Consider the following 24,756-nt stretch of genomic DNA (forward strand, 5'->3'; position numbering starts at 1 on the left):
TCACAGGAATCATCTTCCTTTAAGTGAGGGGAGGACTGACAAGAAAGTTACTCCTTTTAGGAAGCATCAGTATAATTAAGAATCCTGACCCATAGTCTGAGAATGAAACCTGGGTTCGGGAGAGATGTGACACAGATAAGAATATCTACTAATTAAAAGGCCATGTCTCTGCACTACCAGAAAATCAGTACATATATGGGCTGGGCACAGTGGCTCACACCTGTAATCCCAACACTTTGGGATTACTCAATATTATTCAATATTCACTTTTTGCCTTTAATTCCAATAGCAACTGCTTCCCTAATTAGTCTACCATACATTATGATAATACCTTCATCTATCACAGAGGACATGTAACAAGAAACACTAAATTCTTTAAACACAGAGTTCGGGATTACAAGTGGCAAGGCTGGGGAATCACTTGAGCCCAGGAGTTTGAGACCAGCTGGGAAACCAGTGAGACCCCATCTCTACAAAAAAAAAAAAAAAAGAAAGAAAGAAAGAAAAAAAATTAATTAAAACAAAATCAGCCGGGCGTGGTGGCTCACGCCTGTAATCCCAGTACTTTGGGAGGCCGAGGCAGGTGGATCACCAAGTCAGGAGATCGAGACCATCCTGGCTAACACAGTGAAACCCCATCTCTACTATAAAAAAAAATACAAAAAATTAGCCGGGCGTGGTAGGGTGCGCCTGTAGTCCCAGCTACTCAAGAGGCTGAGGCAGGAGAATGGCGTGAACCCGAGAGGTGGAGCTTGCAGTGAGCCAAGATCGTGCCACTGCATTCCAGCCTGGGCAACAGGGTGAGACTCCATCTCAAAAATAATAATAATAATAATAAAATAAAATCAGTAGACATAGGGATAGGAGGTCCAGAGCTTCTAAGTTGTTTGAAGTGAGGCTGAATAACACTATTTTCAGCCGAACTCAAGGATCTTTGTCATTATAACATTTTAATGACTCACATGAATACAGCAACCATAAAATCTTTCATATCTTACCATAGACAGTAACATTAGGCTCCTCAAAGCTCATTTTTTGCCAAGAACAAATATATTTTTTTCCTGTTTTAGAGGCTTGAACATAAATACAATCAGAAGGTCCATGGAGTTTTATTTTAAATAACAAACATAACTCTGTGTTAATAGGGCCAGAGGTAGGGTGGTGGAGAGTAACATTATAGCTACCAGTGATGTATATTTCACCAGAACAGTCAGACTGCCAGTGAATAGAGATGTTAAGCCTTTTATTCTAGAGACCCAGCCACCAACCTCATTGTTCTTTTAGAGGTTCAAGCTCACTCACCAGTTTGTTTCGAATATCCATGTCACAGAGTGCTTCTGCCAGGATGGAGCAAGCCTCCTTCACTCCCCAGTGTGCAGCAGCATGGAGGGGAGTCCAGCCATCATAATCCTGAACATTGAGTTCATAGCCAGCCTGTATTAAAAGTCTAAAAAGAAAACCCAAAACAAGACATGTATCTCCTCTATATTACAGTTTTCTGACAAATAAACTATTATCTAATTGATATTTCAGATTTTGGCCCTGAACCACAGGGGTCTTATGATTACTTCTGCCCTCTAAGGCACAGTTTGGGTTTCATAGTTACTACTTTGCATACCAATCACAGATGATCTTTATCAATCCTCTCGAAAAAGTCATAAGATATTTCCTAGGCATATCCATGTTATACCATACAAGGGGAGTATATGGAAAGGTATGTACCTAAGATTAACCAAAGCATAATTCAATTAGCCAAATCACATAACTCTGTTAAAGGTACATTTTCCATTTTCCAGTGCAGGGAAGAAGTAACATATAAAATGAAGACTCTAATAGGCTGTGGTCATTCTATCTATCTGTAATAGTGTCAACAATAAAGTTTAAAAAAATAAAATAAAATGAAGACTTAATTCTCTTCAGGGTATTTTCCTAACTAGCTTTCTGGTTGATCTTTCTAGGACACTATATTTACTGTATACCCACATAACTCCAGTTTTTTGCTAAATATAAAGCTATGATTTAACTTGTATGCATGCAAGAGAAAAGATTTGACTCTTGAAGACCCAAACTACATTGGGGCCCTTACGGATATCACTCTCAGGCAGAAATGGAGCACCAAAACACTGCTATACCTACTAGGAACCCTGTATTAGGTGAAATATGAAATACTGGAAGAGTCCAGTTAACAACTGCACATATAATGCCTTTGGCAACTCAAGTATTTGGGAAAGCCTGCCAACATTAAGTACCAAGAGCTACAGGAAGCATGTATGGATGTAAGGAAAAATGGGACAGACAGAGTAGTAGAGTCCAAATCCCTCACATAATTTTGGCTATCCTGTGCCAGCTGGACACTGCATACTCAAGATCTATATAATTAATCTAATGACACCAAATAAATTATATAAGTCAAAAAGGAACAAATGGTCACGAGTATTACAGTCCCCTCCTAGGACCATATACCTCAACTGTGTTTCACACCATACATGTTAGTGAGAAGCTAGAGGAATGGTGGGAGGGAGGGAGACAATCCATGGATGAATACCAGCAAAATGTGAGAAAGACTGTACAATCAGAGAGCAAACCAACAAAAAGAAAACGCATCATAGTGGAAAATCTAAGTCAGTCTCTGCTTCCAAAACCCATTTCATCTTCTCCCAGTGAACCACTCCTGATTGATATAAATGGACAATACCTGAGGACTTCAGAGTAGCCCTTGGCAGCAGCCACATGAAGGGCTGTAGCTCCTGAGCGAGCCTGCCTCACATCCTCTATTTTCCCACTGTTGAGCCACTGGCGGGCATCCTGCAACAACTGCTGCTCTTCTTCTTTTCTTGACTGCTCTAGATCGACTCCTACAGAAACCAGGACAGCCAGGATTACTAAAGCTCCACTTAAGTTTGACAGGATATTTTCCTTAGATTAAAGCACATCATAAATATAAATGCAAATAACGATTTAGCCATCAAGTTGGGTAATTATCAAATTTAGGAGATCAATGGCATTTGTACACATATTAATGGTCTTACCAGGATTAAATCATGAGGTTAAATATTATATGATACAGATCCATTAAGGGAATGCACCTAAAATTGTTTTCAACAGAACATAAAGACAAAGGGGACATTATTTTTACATTATAATATTTGTGCAAAGCTATAAACTTCCAAGTCTTTTTACATGTTATACGACTTTAGTTTCCCAACAATCTTTCAAGGTAAATATAATAGATATTACAATCTTCATTTAACAGATGAGGAAATAAAAATAGAAAGATTAGGAATCTGGCTCAAAGCCACAAAACACATTAGTGACAGAGCTTGCCACTAGAACTCCGATATCCTGGGTCCCTCTGTGTCATTCTTCTTCTGGGTCCCTATCCACTCACTATACCATAGGATTAGTATCCAAAATCTTGGTTTCAGGTATTGATATACTTTAAAAATTGAACTATCTCTAAAGTTCATTTCCATATACAGGCAAATACACTGACTTGAATATATATAATCTAGGGCAGATTAGTAGGTGATCTGCAGTTTAAAAACCTGTCTGCTTTCAAGGGAATGCAGATTTTGTTTTCCTTAAAAACATGAAAAAACTCCAAGAGTTACTCCCTTTAGCCAATAACTTTCCAATATCTGTGCCAGTGAAAAGGGGTTAGGGTGGGGCATACCCCATTATACAAAATAATAAAATGTCTCAAATACAAATATACCCATTCAAAAAGTTTTACACTTATTAGCAGTCTTTGTGCTTGGTCTACTCCTTTCAGCTCTTAAAAGAGAACCTGCCGGGTGCGGTGTCTCACGTCTGTAATCCTGCACTTTGGAAAGCCTAGGTGGGTGGATCGCCTGTGGTCAGTTTGCGACAAGCCTGATCAACATGGTGAAACCCTGTCTCTACCAAAAATACAAAAATTAGTTGGGCGTAGTGGTGGGCACCTGTAATCCCAGCTACTCGGGAGGCTGAGGCACGAAAATTGCTTGAACTTGTGAGGCAGAGGTTGCTGTGAGCTGAGATTGCACCATTTCACTCCAGCTTGCGAGACAGAGGGAGACTCTGTCTCAAAAAAAAAAAAAAGAGAACCTGTCAAATACCTAAGTATTATCTGTATGATTTTGGGAGGCGGATGGGGTGAAGAGATCAGTTTAAAACCAATTTAAAACAGATCAGTACTCCAAACACAAAGAAGTGTTAGCAGTGCTGCAAAGTTAAACATATATACGAATACCCCTTTCAATAGCGTATACTCCCTCACTGAAGAGTCAGCAATCAAAATAGAAAAAGTGGTTTCTCCAATCAAAACTATTTTTTAAAACTGATTTTTTTTAAAGTTGTTTGTACATTTTAAAGCAAATGTTAGGAGATAAAACTGAGTGAAACTGGAGGTTATGCTAAGCATAAAATTCTTCAATTCAATAGGGCACAAAGCCAGGAGCCATAGCTCATGCCTTTAATCCCAGCACTTTGCGAGCCGAGGCTGGTGGATCACTTGAGGTCAGGTGTTTAAGAACAGCCTGGCCAACATGGTGAAACCCTGTCTCTACCAAAACATACAAAAATTAGCCAGGCATGGTGGCGCACACCTGTAGTCCCAGCTACTCAGGAGGCCGTGACAGGAGAATCACTTGAACCTGAAAGGCAGAGGTTGCAATGAGCCGAGATGACACCACTGCACTCCAGCCTGGGCAACAGAGTGAGACCCTGTCTCAAAAAAAAAAAGGACCCAAAAACTATACATGAAAGGCAGCAAAAGCAAGTAGTTACTGATCTAGAACATCACTATATTAAAGTAGGATCAACATACTTTCTCCAAAGCGCCAATATTTTCAGGTTTGTGGTTCATCCAATCTATCACTACTACTCAACTCTGCTGTTGTAGCACAAAAGCAGTTTTGGATAATATGTAAACAATGTGCATGGCAAGAATTGGCCCTGACTGTTCTAAAAGTTCAAATTGGGAAAGACCACTGGAGCTAAATCCTCTGGGATGGACTGCAGATTGTGAGTAAGGTAGTTCAGCAGAAGGACTTAAAAAAAAAAAAAAAATCACTACAAATCTTGTCCACAGAGTTTTGTGATGGAAAAAGAACCCACGGACTTCCAGGTTGAAGAATTCCATCCTATTCTGTGAAATTGATTCTCCTAAAACTATAAAATAAGAATAAGCATTTTTAGAATATATTATTCTAAGTTAGCTTCCTCACCTTAACAAATTATCATACTAATTCTCATGGTTAGTTACAATAAATATCTTTACCAGCACCACTTTTAGCTCTCAACAAGGGAAAAGATGCAAAGTCACAAACTGTATTTGGCCAATTCTCAAATTTACACTGTATCCCAATACCATGCATACACACAGTAAGAAATGTTCACACTCCTCATCAGGTCACTCTTAATTGTATAATGGGTATGCAACCTCTGAATGGCAAAAACAAGGAATGATTAGTCATCCTTTTGGCATCTGGCCTACTCTTGTGTGAGTTATTATGAGGATACTTGATGCTGGATTAATGATTAATGCAGTGCAGACAGATCAAATCCTCTCCTGTGATATGACAGTGAAATGCTCTACACAGCAAATGGATTATTTTCTGTAAATGGCAGTGTTTGAGAGTCTTTCCTGGCCCCCTCCAATCCATGAGGTTACCTTGCTTCTTTACTTGCTCCAGAAGAAGATCCTTCATGGCTGGCTCTTCTGCAAGGTCAGAGGGAACTTCACCTTCACTGTTGACAATACCTACACTGGCTCCGTGATTAATGAAATACCTGTGGTAGACAAGATCCAGGATCAATATTTTATGTCAATCTAATATAAATGTTACTCATGCATCTGGCATTGAATACACAGAGAAGTCTCTATTTTGAGTGTAAAATATGGTCTCAGTTAAGATATTCCATTATTAGTTTCTACGTGCCTTAAACTTCAGTAATTAAGACTAAAGGCTTTCCTATTTCCTCACTACAGCAATGCCAACAAACAAGATTTCTTTCACACTTATATTACTAACTCCCATCCTCTCACTCCCAGTGGATGGCAAGAGAATTTCTAAGTAACATAAAAAAGGCATGTAGCCTTAAACTTTCCCAGTGCCACATTGGAGCTTATTAAGTAGTGCTGTGGGTGTGAAAATAAAAGAATAAAGTGTCCATTAAATTTTGTATAAATCTGCCTAAATTATGCCTCCACAAAAGTCTCCTATCAACCAGACATCCACATGAAATCTTCCTCTACTCTAAGACGAAACTAAATTATTTAAGAAGAAATATTAAAATGTTAAGTAACTAAATTCTAAATCCAAATAGAAGACTTGATTCTGAAGAAGAAAGGTCTGATAATTCAATACCTTACATAGATCCTTTTTGATTTTCAAAGTACTTTCAAGTAAAATTATATCATAAGTCTTAGCACATAAAATTATATCATAAGTCTTAGGCAACATTAGGAAGTAGGCAATGTGGGTATTATTACCATGACTTTAACAAATTGAGGTTCATACATATTAAGTAATTTTCTCAAAATCACATAGCAGGCAAGTGGCAGAGGGTACAGTCCCAGTCTTGACTTTAAATCTAGTTCATCTTTTCTCTAGATCAAGTCACTTTTGGGCCAGTGAGAACCCTAATAATGCTAGGAGCTCTATCAAATACTCAGAAGTATTAAAAGGAAAAAGAAAAATAATTCAGATTAGACTTCAATCCATTCAACAATTCAATAAACATTTACTGGTCCCCTACTATATTCAAGAAACCCTTTTTTTTTTTTTTTTTGAGACAGAGTCTTGCTCTCTCGCCCAGGCTGGAGTGCAGTGGTGCAATCTCGGCTCACTGCAACCTCCGCCTCTTGGGTTCAAGCAATTCCCCCGCCTCAGCCTCCTGATTAGCTGGGATTACAGGTGCGTGACACCATGCCCGGCTAATTTTTGTATTTTTAGTAGAGACGGGGTTTCACCATATTGGTCAGGCTGGTCTCCAACTCCTGACCTCGTGATCTGCCTGCCTCGGCCTCCCAAAGTGCTGGGATTACAGGTGTGAGCCACCGCACCCAGCCATAGGAACCACATTTTAGACACTGTAGGAGATTACAAAAAAAAAGAGAGAGAGATAATATATGGCCACTGGCCACTGCATTCAAAGAACTGGCAGAGGGGGCCAGATGCAGTGGCTCACCCCTATAATCCTTTGGGAGGCTGAGGTGGGCAGATCACTTGAGGCCAGGAGTTTGAGACAAGCCTGACCAACATGGTGAAACCCGTCTCTACTAAAAATATAAAACTTAGCCAGGCATGGTGGCAGATACCTGTAGTCTCAGCTACTCAGGAGGCTGAGGCACAAGAATCATGCGAACCCAGGTGGCGGAGGTTGCAGTGAGCCAAGATCAGCCTGGGTGACAGAGCAAGACTCTGTCAAAAAAAAAAAAAAAAAAAGTTGGTAGGGGGAAAAGAATCAATAGAGAGTAAGACCATGTTTTTGCTTTCTCGGTGCCTAGTACCTGGTATAATAGGGCCTCAACAAATGTTTGTTAATTTATAGATCCATTCTACATGTATGAAGCTCAAAGGCCTTCACAATTCACCTGACTTTTAACCATCTCCTTCTTTCCCTTAGAGTCTCAGAGGAAGACAGACTTTACTCAATTCCAAAACTAACTCCCTCTATTTGTATTCTTAATTCTATCAAGTCCTAGTATTCCATTCATAAATTACCCTTCATTTCCACATATTCAATAGCTCCTCTCTTCTGATTCCTCTCCCTTAGGCCAAAGGAATATTCAGCTACACCTCCCCAACCCTGAAATATCAAAATGCAAATAATACACATAGTAAGCACTCAACAAATGTTTCCTGGATTGAAGTGTACCCTATACTCTATAATTAAACTAAACCACTTACTGTTCCCAAACACATCAACTCTCACCCAGCTCTCTTCCACAGCTTGTTTCTTCCAACTAGGTGGAACTCTCTCCCTTCTCTTTTCCCTTCTAGAAACCTTTCACTTCTTTCAAAGTTCATTTAAAATGCTTTTGCCTTCATGAAAGCTTTGCCTGTTCTCACACACTGAATTCCCTCTTTCCTTCCTTTAACTCCATCCTTCTTCTTCTCCTCCCCAACAAACACTAATTCTAGACCTCGGTCGTGACTTACACTGTACCTCGATGCAACCGTTCCATCAGACTGAAAGCTACTTGAATGCAATGTGAAAGGAAAATAAAAACTTGGGACCCTAATTTCACTATGCCAAAAGAAAAAAAAATTAAGCTGAAAGTTGAGTCATGCAAGAAGCTGCCTTACCTTTTGTTCCTAAGCAGATAGCTATAGATAAAAAGTTAAATATCTCTACAGGTTCTACGTTCACCTCTATGTTCACCTTATCTTACGTAAAGTGAGATTTACTGGGCGTGAGATGAACATTTAATTGACTATTTCCCTACCCGCTCCTTTCTTTGTGAATTCAGGAATGTGACCTTCCCCCCTCCTTTTCCCCTCCAGGCTGCTTTTCCCTTTTAAGTATTGAAGTTCTCAACTTGATCTTTGGGGAAAGGCACAGATCTGTCTCCTGGGTGCACGTCTTTAACCTTGGTAAAATAAACCTCTAAATTGATTGAAACCTGTCTCAGATACGTTTTGGTTCATAGCAACAACTGGGTCTTCCTCACTATTATCATCGCCATGGCATCTGACACTTGTTTTTTTCTCTTGGCATTCCATAAATATTGCTTGAACTACATGAAATATGTAACCACTCTACTCTGACGTCTATTCCATCCCTACTGGATCAGGCATAATGTCACTTGGGTATACAGGACCCTGCTTTTCCCATGTTCTACAATCAAGAAGATGAATTTTTAGAAAGTAATTTGGCTCTCTGTTTTTCCATTTTCTCCAGTTTTAGGGGGAAAAAAAAGTTAAAAACCTCTTTAGTTTTACCTTTACCTGGACAAGAATAAATATCAACCTATGAAGTAATTTCTACTTTATCTCTGAGAATCCTTACAGTTGCCCAAAGGCTCATAGCTCAATAAATATGCCCCTAGAAAATAAAGCCTTCTTGTCCTTCCTAACTCAACACCAATACAAGGTCTTTATGCTACTATTCTAAGGGAGGAAGAAAGAAAATGAAATATGTTCAAAAACTGAGAATAAATTAGCATCTCAATAAACTATAAAGCCAAATGCTGTACGTTTGGGTCAATCCGCTGCTTCTAAGTTAAACATTATTCATAATAAAAATGTAAAAACACCCAGCTAACTAGCATTGAGCCTGAACTCATTTTAAAATGAGGAAAAAAGCCTCTGAAGCTCCCTCCTTTTGATGCAACATACTGAGACAAAAAGATCATCATGAAACATGAAATAGAATGTACTTGGATTCTTCCTAGAAAGCCAGTTTGCCTTTATTCATTTCTACTCCCTTGAAATTTAGAGTTCCTAATGATTCTGGGAATAAGAGCACAAAGTCTAAGATCTTTCAGATACAAAAATAAAAACGATGAGATGATCAGGGACTGATCTTATTTAAAACATTCTCCATTGGCCCTGAGGTAAAGCAACCAAAATGAATAGTACAATTTTTTTTTCCATTGTGTTTGTATGTATGTGTGTGTGTGTATATATATATATATAAAAGCTACATACTGCAAATAAATAAATGACAGTAAAGTCAAAACCTGTCTAATAATGATATGTATAGTGAAAAATAAAATAAAGAAGGCCATCTCTACCACCACCCCACCTCTGCAATGTATTCTGGTCTAGATCACCTCTCTCCTGGTCATACTTCCAAGTTAAATTTGTAATAATTTGTCTTAGGAAATAGTAGCTCTCACAGATTTATTTCATACAAGGTAATATTTGTCTGAGCTAGAGATTGTTACATTTTGAACTTACTTCCAGAAGAATTATATTTGTTCATAAGGATGAATTAAAGAAATCACTGTAAAAAAAAAAAAAAGCAATTACAATCATTCTCTGTACTTAGCTTCACACACAGGAGGATAATGCCAGCACAAGTGATCCTAATTCTAAGCATGTGCTCTCCTTAGAAAAGTGAAAGAAAAAAACTTAGGAAAAAATTGAATCCTTGAATGTAATGAGACTTGGTAGCTCGAATATCACAAGCGTGCCACCTGAACAAATAGCAATTGAAAGGCCAACATGTTCTATAAATGTTTCTTAAATAAATGTTTTAAGTAAAATCACCTCAACTCTTAGGCATCAGAATTCTGGCGTTACTGGATAAGACTGAGAATAAGAGCCCTCCTTCCTGTTAGACTCTGAAAATGGGCAACCTAGGGGATGAAGAGGTTACTGATTTTTACTAAATTGGAACAAAGGGAAGAATCAAGAGTGAAGAAAACTGCACTGTTTATTTCTGGTTGCTTTGGGGCCAACCCAGTCATCCACTTTTTAGAACAAGTAGCCCAGTCAAACACCAGTACTGCTGCCTAAAGTTTCTCTGGCTCTGACTCTCCCTTTGTCTAACTTCTCCCACTGAGCATCCCTGGGTCAGCAGCAAACCTAGCAACTCAGACTCTCCCTTAGGAAACCTGGGCAAATCAGATTCTGTGGGAAGTCATTCTTAGGCCTCTACAGAGCTGCCAACAGAATTCTCCCTGCTGTTTCCTGAACAGGAGAAATGTAATGGAGTTCTACTCATATTATTGAAAAGGGCCTTCAAACAAGCAATCTGATTTTCAAAGGAGCATAGAATATCATGATTTTATTTAGGGAATTTACCTTAACAATATAAATTTACCCTCATCTAGAATATGCTCAACTGCCTCATTTTAAAGATGTTTCGACTGCCAAAGTCTCTTCCTTGTTTAAAACTAAACTCCCCGATCATTCCTTCAAACAACAGATATTTATTCAGTGCCTCTTATATCTCAGGTACCACATGGTCAGGATTCTTCTACCCACGGGAGGGGAAACTAGTTGTCCTGGAGATAGTACCTCCTAATGTATCTTATTAAACATTCCCATTCAACTAATGTGGAGAACACATGCCAGTGCCCACCTTTCCTTTGTTCCATATGTTTAGACTCATTCTTCTGCTATTAACTACATGAGTGCTATGATTGGTATGCTAGGCATTTTTTACCTTCATTTGTAGTAAGCACTGATTAAAAAAGAAAACAAAAAAAAAACAATGAAACAGGTTTACAAAGAATCCAGAAAAAAATCTCCAGGCCTGCCTATATACATGCCCAGCTACAGTTGTTCAGAAAGTGAACCCAGACAGTGGAACAGCCACCTCTGCATATCCCAGCAAATATAAATTACCTGCAAATAGAAGCAAACAAAAAGTTTCAACCAAAAAACTATGGATTTAGCAGCTTTACAAAACATTGTATTAGTTATGTCTTAAAGATAATTCAACTTTCTGCTATTGTAATCTGTAATAAAGAGAGACTATAATTATTTATAAAATTCAAATTCCTAAGAATAGAGGAGTAATGAAGGCTATTCCTACCAATACTGCAAAGCCACACACACAGAGGCTCACTCACTCTGCTATGTTGAGATAGCCACAGGAAGCTGCTGCATGAAGGGGTGTCCAGCCTTCGTTGTCTTGCTGGTTTACATTGGCTCTGTTCTCCACCAGAAACTTCACCATATCCAAATTTTCATCAATACATGCCTGAAAAGAAAAGTCCGTTCATTCATTCGACAAGTATTCACTGGGTTCCACTATGTGCCAGACGCTGCTCTGGGCATTGACAATGCCCAGCAATTCTAATAATACATTAATTTCTATTTCTTCCATTCTGTCTCCAGAGCATGACTTCTAGGCTTTGTGATCTTATACAAGCTCCTTAAATGTCTCTATGCCTTAATATCTGAACTGTGAAACAGTTTCACGTATAATGATACTTAATCTTATTTATAGTATTATTAGGATTAATTATGAAAGTGATTTCTAAAGTGCTATAAATGAATAAGCTGTTTCATCATTATGAAAAGGAAAGCATGTCACAAAACACTGATTTGTATATGAATTTTATTTTATTTCACTGCCACCTATTTGTCGCAGATGCTTATTAATTTTAAAAGAAAATAATCAGAGGATTGCCTGAAGCCAGGAGTTTGAGACCAGCCTGGGTAACAAAGTGAGACCCTGTCTCTATTATAAAAAAATTCATTCATTCATTCATTTAAAAAAGAAAAAATCACACAGGATCAAATGCAGTTTTTCTCAGTGGGAAGTTGTAGTTTACGACTCTAGAATTGCTAAATAAACCTTGCTTTGGTGAGAAATGGTAGGGTGATCATTTCAAACAGAAAAAATGTATTTTCATGTATTTTCTGAATGGCTTCAAACACTATGGCAAAGTATGCTTGCAGTTATGGATGGTTAGGAGTCTCATCTGCTCATTTCATGGTAGCAATTAGGAGACAGCAGAAACTTTTTGAATAAAGGCTTTAGGCTTACCATAAGACTAAAAGAAACAGTCACGAACAGCAATGAGATCTAAAAAAAACAAAAGGTCTTGACATGGCTACAGAATAAAAATGTGGTAGAAGGTCCACATGTGAAAATGGTAATCATTATCAAGGCTTCGATGGTTACAAAACCATTGGGATAATTCAGGACCAAGAAACAAATGAGACTCCCTTTTTAAAACTTGCCTTTTAATCCCCTCCTTTAAAAAACAGGCTAAAACTTCAGCTCAGGTAGAATTATCCAAATCAAAGGATTTTCATAATAATATTAAGACATTACTTGCATTTTCATTGTATTGACATTTACACTAATGATGCAAAAGCAATGGTGAGTAAAACTGCTGGTGCCTTAGCATGAAGCAAGACAATGGCATCAAAAACTACCAGCAGGCACTATATTCTTCCCCACCACATACAGTTAAAAAAATAAAAAAGAAAGCCAGTTTCACTTAAGAATAACCTTGAAGAGGCAGTAGAAATTTTTTAATATTCTATGTGAGAAAATGGAAAGTATACTTAAAGCACTTCTGCTGTATTTTGAGGTATGATGGTTGATTCTAGGAAAAAGCACCTAAGGCCAGGCATGGTAACTCATGCCTATAATCCCAACACTTTGAGAGGCTGAGGCAGTAGGAATGCTTGAGCCCAGGAGTTCAAGACCAGCCTGAGCAACACAGACTCCATCTCTACAAAAACATTAAAAATTAGCCAGGCATGGTGGCATGCACGTGTAGTCCCAGCTACTTGGCAGGCTAAGGTGGGAGGATGACTTAGGCCTGGGAGGTCGAGGCTGCAGTGAGCTGTGATCACTGCTGTCCAGCCTGGGTGACAGGGAAAGACCCTGTCTTGAAAACAAAAACAAAAATAAAAATAAAAACACACCACTTGTGCATCTGCTTCAGGTGTGAGATGAACTAGCCACTTTTTAAAATCAAAATAACACCATTTTTACTCAAAAGAATAACCAACAAATTGTGATAATTCAGACTTGAAAATGAACAAAGTAAGCCTGTCACTCCAGAGAAAATAATCAGTATGTGTTGCAACAAAATTCAACCATCCAAGTGAAGATAAGAATTCCGGAAACAGCTACCACCATGAGCTTGACAGCTTCACTTTTCTGATAAGGTCTGTCTGTCTATCAACAAATCTGATTTGTTGATATTATATAATGAAATGTATTTAGATTTGTAAGATCTCTATAACTCAATCAACCTGTATTTTCCAAATAAACAAATGCATGGTGTTAGAAAATCACGCATGAAGTAAAAGATTCATTTAAAGTACAAGTTAGACTAATGCGTTTTAATGTAAGAGAGTAAGAAAAGTCCATTGATATGGTTTCAGTTTCCACACTGCACGGACATTTAAGAAACTCATGTCTTAAACTACCATTTCCAAAACTTACATTTAAGAAACTATCAGGTTGGGTGTGGTGGCTCATGCCTGTAATCCCAGCACTTTGGAGGCCGAGGTAGGTGGATCACCTAAGGTCAGGAGTTTGAGACCAGCCTAGCCAACATGGTGAAATCTCATCTCTACTAAAAATACAAAAACTAGGCAGGTATGGTGGTGCATCTCAGCTACTCAGGAAGCTGAGGAATAAGAATCACTTGAACCCAGGAGGCAGAGGTTGTAGTGAGCCAGGATGGCACCCCTGCACTCCAGCCTGGGTCACAGAGAGTCTGTCTCAAAAAAGAAAAAGAAAAAGAAACAAACCATCACTTGTTGGAGTTTGGTATAATATCCAAGAAAAACATCTACAATTGTCTGAACAGACTATTAAATGGTCCTCCCTCTCCCTTTGAGAGGCCACATTTTATATACTTTCATCAAAATAATATATCACAACAGATTGAATACAGACATTAAAATAAATTTGTAAAAACGTAAAACAATATCATTATTTTTAATTATGTCATTTATATTAACATGTAAACAGCGTCATTGCTGCTTTAAATGACTTAATAAGTACATATTTAATAACTACATATTTTAAAAATTTCTCAGTAACATATAATAATCAATACAAACAAAGTCCTGGTTAAATTTTGGGAGTCCTAAATGATTTTTTAAGTATAAAGGAATCCTGAGATCAGTTTGATAACCACTGTCTTTAATCAAACATACCAAAAGATATTTCATGGTGATAATGAACTATTTAAATGGCAAAAGATTACTGTGGAAAGAATTAAAGTTAGAACTCTAGAGGGCCCTTGTAACTACAGGACTTATGTAGTACACATCATACCAAGAGAACTTACAGGAACTCCCTTCAGAGATAAACCTCATATCAATCCTGCCTAGAAGGGGATGAATGAAAAAAGGGTGATTTCATTTAGATGAAAATTTAATTAGATAACTTGGTGACAAACAGCATCTTTGTTATTTTTTTCCCAAAATATTTGATACTTCTTTTACAGTTACTGAGATTAGCTAAAAATGCCAATCTAGGTTTGATTTGATGCTATATAATATATTCCTCCAATCTGACCTTCTGGCCAATCTGACTTTTATAGCCAGTATTCATAGTGGTCTAGTTTTCAACAGCAGCTCCAGAAATTATATTTCTTCTATGATGTTTTCTTAGATTTATCAACTTCCACAAGTATATCCCATTCTTTACCATGTAAAATGTTTAATAATTTTTCATATTTACAAATAGTTCATAAGTATGCTTATCACTAAATTGGTCATATATTGTATGTCTGCCCATTTGCAATCCCATATGGCAAGGTCTAGCCAACTTCTCGCAGAGTACCTCACTAAAAACTGTAAATAAACATTTTTATTTTATTTATTTTTCTTTTTTGTAAATAAGCATTTTTAAGTAAAAAAAAATGGAAGAGGACACTTTCAAAAAGGTACTGAAGTCCAAGAAAAAAAAAGTATTTTAAAGGTTGTGCTAAAAACACTCTTTGCCCTTAGTAATACTCCTATATCAAGAAGGCCAAATGTGCCGTCTAAACCTGTGTAGGCCAGGACAGCTGGGTCAATTGCTTCTTGCTGGGTTGCAAAATTTCTTTGGCTCTGAAAGAACAATCTAAAAACTTAGCTCTAATGTCCACACCACTATCAAGCAGACTTTTAGAAGCCAATGTTTTCAAGATCATTCTTTGGCCTTTAAAGACAACAGCAGCCACATTCCAGAGGCCCTAAAATAAGTCCAGCTAGTCCAGGTATCAAATGGGAGAAAACTTATCTTTTCTCTTTCCTCCCCTCTTACTTCTTTCCTTTTCTTAATCTCCTTCACCTCATCACTACTTCAGTTCTCTTCTTTCAAATTTTGTGATATTGTGTCTTATAAATCTCAAATCCTTGATACAAAAAAATTTCTGAGACAGGGTCTCGCTCTGTTGCCAGGGCTAGTCATTAACTCTTGGGCTCAAAAAGCCTCTGTGTCAGCCTTCCAAGTAGCTGGGACTACAGCTACATGCCACTACAGCCAGTTTGATACAAAATTTTATGGGAATGACACTGTAAGGAAGTTACAACAACAAAACTAGCCTACTCTAAAAATGTAATTTAGCGATCATCAATCTGTGAAGAACCATCTTAGAGAAAATAAAGGAGGCCAACTGTCTAAATCATTCCCCATACCCTCCACAAAGTGAAGGATGGTATATTGTTTAAAACAGTTTTGGCTAGGCATGGTGGCTCACACCTGTAGTCCCAGCACTTTGAGAGGCCGAGGTGGGAGCATCGCTTGAGTCCAGGAGAACCTGTGCAACACAGTGAGATCCCATCTCTATTTGTAAAATAAATAAAAGCACCAGCTTTGGAGTCAGACAGACCAGGGCTTGCATACCAGCTCTGCTGATGCATACAACCCACAGTGGGGTATCTAACCTAACTATAAGCATATGTACTCATCTATAGTATTGGGAGTACCACCTGCCTTATAAGGTTTTGTAAAGATTAAAGGAGATAAGCCCTTGGAATTGTTCCTGACTTTGTTGTTGTTAAGGCAACAGTGTAACACACAGCAACTACCTCAAGGGGAAAAAAAAAAAAAAACCCAAAAAGTACTTATTCCTCACTGATCACAGCCCTCCCCACCCCCAGTACCTTACAGGAGGAAAGTAGTTTGGTTAAAAATGTCTTTGAACTAGCAAGATTCTGGAGCTTGTTTGTAAGTCTAACTACAGAAAATTCCCTCTCTAATGTTCAGAATCCCATGGGTTCTTAAATTCAGGAGCTATATGAATAAAATAGTATGCACCCAGTTAAGGTGGAAGAGAATCATCCTTGTAGGTAAGACCAATCAAGAGTTGTAGGACACTCACTCTCATTAAGCAACTTGGAATAACTGTTCTCTTGCTCTCTCTCTGGTTTTGTTTTTTGTTTGTTTGTTTGTTTGCCTCCAGAAGAAGGAATATGACTAAAGCATGGATAAGAGACTAAAGCATGGATGAGAGACACATAGTTCCTGAAAATCTTCTCCAGTGAATAACGACTAAATTTAGATGCCCTTCTGCCCACCCCATCTGCAGCTGCACTGCTGACTCATTCACAACTGAAGCATGGTAGATGAGCAGATTCGCCCACTTACAAAACTGTGTCCAGGGACATGAACTTCAACACCATGCCTCTACACAGCGCTATGCTAAACCTTCCAGAGAGATAGGTCTTTCCTTTTCTTGGGAAGCAGGCTAAACAAGCTTTTGATGTTACCCATGATAATGGGGAAATTCTTTGCATTTGACTTAGATTCCTTCTGATGTAGTTTAAGCCATTTCCTCCTATTTTGCATTCCTGAAGACATATCAAAATTTACTAAAGTAACAACATGTTCTAAGCTCCTTAAGAAATAGAGATATAACTTAATTACTAGTATAAAGGAACTATTTAGAAAAACTGCCAGGTAATAAATTAAAGCTTCCTAACATCAGCATGTCACATTTGTCTGGCAATGACAATCTCCAAGGAAAAATACTTGATTTTACCAATAATCTGGGGAAAGAGCACTGTGATCTCACTACTGTACCTGATATTGCTCTCTTCATATCAAAGGCAAAAGTGGCTGATGATCAATCAGGGCCAGGGTTAAATCTGGCAGTGCAGAGAAGGCCTCACAAAACAAAGCCTCCTCGGTTCCCAAAATAGCCTGCAACTGTTGCCAGCAGCAAGTGCCAGCTTTCAGAGCTGACCTTGCTGTTGCGTCTCAGAATATCACGAATACTACCTGCCTTGGCCTCAGAACAACTCTTCCCCATAAAACCCAGCTCCAGGTGTCTGGGCATATGTTACACTAGAAGCTGGGCTTAGTGCAGCCTAACACCTACTTGTTTGGATTTTTCAGCCCACGCTTTCCTTGATTTCAACAAATCATGTGGACAAAATTGTTGAGGGAGTATATCAAAAAACACTACCGAAAGAGTAAAAAGGCAGTCCACAGAGTGGGAGAAAATTATTTGCAAATCAGTGCTCACTTCGGCAGTACATATACTACAATTGGAACAATACAGAGATTGGCATGGCCCCTACGTAAGGATGACAAGCAAATTCATGAAGCATTCCATATTTTTTATAAGCAAAAATATATGTATGTAATAATTTTTTTAAATTTGCAAATCATATATCTATTAAGGGATTAATAGCCAGAATATATCGAGAAATCATAAAACTCAACAACAAAAAATAAACAACCAGATTCAAATATGGGCAAAAAAGATTTGAATGGACACGTCTCCAAAGATATACAAATGGCCAATGAGCACGTGAAAAAATGCTCAATGTCACTAATCATTAGGGAAATGAAAATCAAAACTACAATGAGATAGCACCTTATACCTATTAGGATGGCTATTATCAAAAAAACAAAATAAGTCTGTAGTCCCAGTTATTTGGGAGGCTAAGGAGGGAGGATCGCTTGAGCCCAGGTGATCAAGGCTGCAGTGAGCTATGATAGCACCACTGCACTCAAGCCTGGGCAACACTCAAGACCTGTCTCTAAAAATAAATAATAAAATATAAAAATAAAATTTTAGCATGCAAGGAAATATTTTTAAAGTGCTGGCTGGGCACGATGGGTCACACCTGTAATCTCAGCACTTTGGGAGGCCGAGGTGGGCGGATCATGAGATCAGGAGATTGAGACCATCCTAGCCAACATGGTGAAACCCCATCTCTACTAAAATACAAAAAATTAGCTGGGCGTGGTGGTGTGTGCCTGTTGTCCCAGCTACTTGGGAGGCTGAGGCAGGGGAATCGCTTGAACCCAGGAGGCGGAGGTTGCAGTGAGCCAAGATCGCGCCACTACTCTCCAGCCTGGTGACAGAGGAAGACTCCATCTCAAAAAAAAAAAAAAGTGTTAGCAAGGAATTAAAATCCTTGTGCACTGCTCAGGGGAATGTAAAATGGTATAGCCTCTATGGAAAACAGTATGGAAGTTCCTCAAAAAATTAAAAATAGACTTACCATTTCTATTTTCTATTCAAAAATAGGATTCTTCTGAGTATATACTCAAAATAATTGATGCCTGTCGTAATGGCTCATGCCTGTAATCCTAGCACTTCGGTAGGTTGAGGCGAGTGGACTGCCTGATCTCAGGAGTTCAGGACCAGCCTGGGCAACATGGCGAAACTTTGTCTCTACTGAAAATACAAAACATTAACCATGTGTGGTGGCATGCGCCTGCAATCCCAGCTACTCAGGAGGCTGAGGCACAAGAATTGCTTGATCCCAGGAGGTAGAGGTTCCAGTGAGCAGAGACTGTACTCCAGCCTGGGGGACAGAACGAGACTCTGTCTCAAAAAAAAAATAATAATAATAATAATAATAATAATAATAGTCATAATTGAAAGCAGGGTCCCTCAAAGAGGTATGTGTACACCCATGTTCACAGCAGCCTTATTCACAACAGCTACAATGTGGAAGAAACTGAAGAGCCCATTGATGGGTGAATGGATAAGTAAAACATGGTATATACATATAATGTATATATATACCAGAGGGAGTACGGCCCTGATAACACCTTGATTTTAAACTTCTGGCCTCCAGAACTGTGGAAGAATGATTGAATAATTTTGTTTTAGGCCACCAAGTTTGTATTAATTTGCTGCAGAAGCCACAGGAAACTAATAAACTTGCCATAGAATAGGGAATCAGGACCTAGAGAGTCTGCCATATCCTCAATCCTTACTAATAACTGAAAATCACAGCTGTAACTGATCCCTTCTTTGACGGACGAAAAGTGATCAATAAATTTATCATACGACTTTTTAAAAGACAACTACATTAAGTAGAAAGTTTTAGAAACTGTTTAACCAATCTCTGGCTCAAATAGCAAAATCCTGAAAGAACTAATCATGGTTCTCACATGAGGCATTTTACTGAAGGTATTCTGGCTGAGGACTGAAACTGGGATAGAAATACTGATTGATGAGGTCCCTGTGAAACCCAACATTTCTAAGTTCAAAGTCCCCTTGTCCCAACTAGGCGGCCAAGAAATCATATGCCAAGAAATTATACAGCTGTCCCTCAGTATCCATAGAGAACTGGTTGCAAGACTCCCTGCAGATACCAAAATCCACTGAGGGTCAAGTTCCTTAAATAAAATGGTATAGTATTTGCATATAACCTATGCACATCCTTTCAAATACTTTATATCATCTCTAGATTACCCAAAATGCCTAAAATAATGTAAATACTACATAAATAGTCATTATACTATACTGTTTTTGTTTGTATTATTTTTATCAATATTAAATTTTTATTTTTTATTTTTCCCAAATATTTTCAATCTGCAGTTGGTTGAATCCATGGATGCAGAATCCACAGATACAGACGGCCAGTGGTACAAATAAATTAAAGGTGATAAAGGACTCAGTAAATCTGGCAATCTCCACCATCGGATCTTAACTACATGAAGTCTTTAACCTATTAGTAGTTAAGATTGACTGATCCAGAGCTTGAGTCAGTCCTTCCAAGTACCTGTCTCTTCATTCCAATCATGATATAATATAACTATTGCTTAAGTAGGAATCATCACAGCAGTCTGCTCCAATATGACAGGTGACCCCAGCAACTGTCTGTACTGTGTGAAAGACTCATAACCCCATTGGCAGAGACAGTTTGGCTCTCAAATGGTGAGAACTATATCTGATTATGTACTCAGTGATCAGGCAGGCTCTGGACACAGAACTGTACCTTGTCAAGAGAGACAGCCAAGAGAGCAGAAGTAAAGAATTTTCCATGAAGTGTGATACTGATTAAGATTTTGTTCTCAGTAAACTGGCATATTACCTCAAGACTGCAAATGCTTACAAGTTGGGACCAAAGAACATCTTCCTTCAAGTAAGAGCAAGCATCATATTGCCTAAGGGTTAACAGTACTTACGTGTCAAAAATGTGTTCATTTTGGATTCTAACAAGCACTTCGCTTCAAATAACTTTTCCCTCAATCTTCTCTATTCCCCATGCTTTTATTCACCTAAATGAAGAAAAACTCATTCGGCTGTCTTACAATTTGGCAACTTTTGCACTATGGTTATACATGTCTGATCTCTTATCATCAAATCATGTTTTTTGAAAGTTGAGGAGAAAGAAGATGAAGAATGAGATCAGAAAATGAAATCTGCATTTTCTCAAAGCTCATGAGTCATCTTCAAACAGAAGTTGTATGTTCCAGTCTCCAAATCTCTACTTTGTTACTCACTGATAATTATAATTTTGAGGAATAAATGTGGCCTACTAATTGTGATAAAAATCCCAAGTATGACTTTCTTTCAGATCAAAGGTGAGATAGCTGAGTAACTCTGACACTTGAATATAAGAAAGTCCTGTTGAAATTGCCTTCTTACAAATTCTGCACATAAGAGCTAAGACACACTAAGTAATGGAATGATACACCTTTACAGACTTGATCAAAGACATTCCTTGGAAAAAGTCTATTATAACAAAGCAGTAAAGGAAAAAAAGAATATGGAAGCTGGAGAGATAAGCATTAGGACTTTTCATGTTACAGATAAGAAACTCAGCCTTGGAAAAGTTAAATGATTCTTATTTAAGGTCATATATTCAGTCACAGAACCACCTAAATGCTTTCTATCTACCAATTTAGAGGTGTCCGAAATAGAGTTCATGGCCAGGGTCAAGAAACTACTTGCTTCATGGAACATTTTCAATGCTTAATACCATCTCCCTAAAAATAGTTTTATTTCAGTATATACAGTGTTAACTGATATTAGTCTACACCTCCAAAAATTTTATATGAGGAATGTGGCCAATTGGTCAATTTAGGTTGGTTACTCCTAACTAGATTAAATGCAAAACACAAAGATCTCATTAAATTGCTTTGGTTACCACTCTGTTTATTAGCATGAGTCTGGATTAGAAACCTCCTTCCTATCTTGGCTACCTGTCTAAATCACAGCCCCCCAATGGTCTACCCTGCTGCCAAGTTGGCATGTACAGTAAATTGTTGTCCCATGGAGAGGGATTTTTCTATTTAACTCCAGATCACTCTGTGCCCATAAACAAGTGTTTCACAAGCCACAAGAGCACAGCCTGAAAGCTACAGCATGGGCAATGCTCCACAGCTATTAAGTAAGTCCAGGGAAAAGAAGGAAGGCAATTCTGGGATCTGAGTTGAGTAAGGAGTGAATGCCACAAAGAAATTACAGGCAGTTTAAATCTGCAGAAAGTATAAATCAGCACACCAAATATTATCCCTAAAAGGAGATATTAAATAAAAGGTTATTATTTTTCCCAGCATATTTTCATTGAGTTTTATATAGTCAAAGCTAATAATATATTATTAGTCCATAACACTTATTGTCATGTCCTCCCAGAGGTAGAGTACTACATGGTAGAAGACATGAGAGAAAGCAGTTAAATAACCCTACGCAGTACAGTATACAGTTAAGAGCACAGACTATGAAGTAAGACTTCCTGAGTTCAAATCCCAGGTCTACCAGTTAAGTAGTTTTGTGTTCTCGGAACAAGTTATTTCGTCTGCTTCGGGTTCCTCATCTGTTAAATTATCATACCAATCATAAGAACTACTTCATGGGGTTACAATTAGGATTAAATGAGCTAATGTACATAAAAACACTTCATGCCTGGCACACAGTTAAATGTTATGTGTTAGCTGCTATTATTATATTACCCTTGTATAACCTCCAGAGTTAACAAGGGACCCTCCTTTCTACACAAGAGCAAAAACGATATACTTAAACATAAATATAGTTCTACATAAGTAATGTTATACTTAAATATAAATATGAGCTCTATGTAAGTTCCTGTACATGTAAACAAATCACAGTCAGGTTTCATTCATAAGAGATGAAAGTTAATTAAAGCTAGGATTAGAGGAAAGGAAAAACAATGGGCCAGGGCTCCTATAGCTGACTCCTATAGCTGGTAAAGGAAGTTGAGGGGCTTTAGACTGCGTTTTACCATAACAGAGTCACTGGCTGCTGAGGGTCCATCAAGTCTAACAGTTAGCACAAGCAGAAAATCTAAGAAGATAAAGTTCTCGATCTGACACTGACTCACATTACCAAAGAACAGGTTAAGAATTTGTCCCAGTAATCAGTGTTCCCTGACTGTAATGTGCATTTCCATTTATTCACATAACAAATATTTACTAAGGCCTGTACTATGCCAGACATGGTTCTCAGGTAGAGATGCAGTAATAAAAAATGATTAAGACTTTACCATTTAGTGGTGGAAAGAGACATGTAAATGATACAATGCAACAGAAATAATCACTAATATAAAATGAGAGATAAGTACAAAGTGTTGTAGTGCAGAGTACGAAGTTGCTAACTTGGTCCAGGAGTGACAGGAAAAATCTCCCAGTATAAACATTATTTGGGCTGGGTGCGGTGGCTCACGCCTGTAATCCCAGCACTTTGGGAGGCCAAGGTGGGCAGATCATAAGGTCAGGAGATCGAGACCATCCTGGCTAACACAGCGAAACCCAGTCTCTACTAAAAAAATACAAAAAATTAGTCGGGTGTGGTGGCACACGCCTGTAGTCCCAGCTACTCAGGAGGCTGAGGCAGGAGAACCACTTGAAGCTGGGAGGTGGAGTTGCAGTGAGCCAAGACGCATCACTGCACTCCAGCCTGGGCGACACAGTGAGACTCCATCTCAAAAAAATAATAATAAAAATTTTAAAAATAAAAATAAAAATAATTATTTGAGTTATAAAGAAGAAAGAGAACACTGAAACAGCAGCAAATGAAGAGATCTGAAGCAAAAAGAATAACATAGGCAAAGATCGGGAGGAGAGAGAAAATGTCCATTTTTTGGAATAGTGAGAATTCTATGCATGCATAGACTAAGAAAGGGGTGGGGACATGCATAGAAATTTAAGTAGGGCTTCATTTGCCATACTGAGAAATTGGAACTTTACCCTATAGGCTAATGGAAAATAGAGGGAATTGTGGCTGGTAGGGTACGTTGACAGTCATGAAGGTCCCTATATCCCATCCATGATAAAGAGTTTCACTCACCTTTATCCTGAAGACAACAGGGAGGTATTGAGGTTTTTAAACCAGAGAGTGATACTATCAGAATTGTATCTTAGAATGATAATTACAGTGGGAATATGAAGATTGAACCACTGGGAGGGAAAACTCATGAGAGACACCAGTGAGGAAATTGTAATCCAGGCTAGAGAGGATGAGGTCTTGAAGTAAGGTACTGGCAGCTAAGACACTGGGGAGGACATGGATTTCAGAAGTACCCCTGAGGTAGAATGAACTGAACGGGGTCACTTATTAGAATGTCAGTGGTGAGAAAGGATAACATGGAGATTGTTAAGAGCTTAGGACTGTGGGTGAATTGTGACACCACTTAGACAAAACAGGGAATATAAGGAAGTCTTAGAAGTCTTTTCTGTTTCTGATTCCCAACTAGTGCTAATTTCTCTTAAAGCCTAAGTGACTTACACTCAGGAACTATATTTGAGCAGCAAACTAACAAGTACCGTTGCCCTTTCCATATTAAATAATCCTAAAGTGAGCCTAGAGAAATCAGTGCCAACCAGCCCAGCCTCACAGCTGTTCCCTGCCCCACAGCAAAGTCCTGGTTGGGTCAGTGTCATGAATACCATGGCATGGGGCTGGCAAGGCATTACTGTACAGCAGCCCACACAACAGGGGAATTGAGGTTACAGTATAAGGTCTCTGCTACAGCTGAAATCTCTTTAAAGGCACGTGTTAGTGATAACAATGGTAACTTTACAACTCAGAGGACACCCCCAATTTCTTCTCGAAAATTGAAATCTTTGGAATAGAAAATGAGTTGGTAAATCAAAAATAGACTGTTTGGCCCATATGGTATTTTAAAATTAAAG

General features: G+C 38.3%; 1 protein-coding gene across 3 annotated transcripts in view; it reads right to left on the minus strand.

Annotated features, from left to right (window-relative positions):
* Positions 1-24,756, minus strand: part of PPP1R12B (protein phosphatase 1, regulatory subunit 12B) — a 231,359-nt gene that overhangs the window by 150,252 nt on the left and 56,351 nt on the right. For all 3 annotated transcript variants that reach the window (XM_011990518.1, XM_011990517.1, XM_011990519.1), the window contains exons 2-5: positions 11,513-11,643; positions 5,654-5,772; positions 2,696-2,855; positions 1,303-1,447 (exon numbers count right to left, since the gene is read on the minus strand). In XM_011990518.1, coding sequence (XP_011845908.1) covers positions 1,303-1,447; positions 2,696-2,855; positions 5,654-5,772; positions 11,513-11,643 — 555 coding nt within the window. The remainder of the gene's footprint in view (positions 1-1,302; positions 1,448-2,695; positions 2,856-5,653; positions 5,773-11,512; positions 11,644-24,756) is intronic.

The sequence above is a fragment of the Mandrillus leucophaeus genome, unplaced genomic scaffold, assembly GCF_000951045.1.
Source record: "Mandrillus leucophaeus isolate KB7577 unplaced genomic scaffold, Mleu.le_1.0 Scaffold38, whole genome shotgun sequence".
Classification (NCBI taxonomy): Eukaryota; Metazoa; Chordata; class Mammalia; order Primates; family Cercopithecidae; genus Mandrillus; species Mandrillus leucophaeus.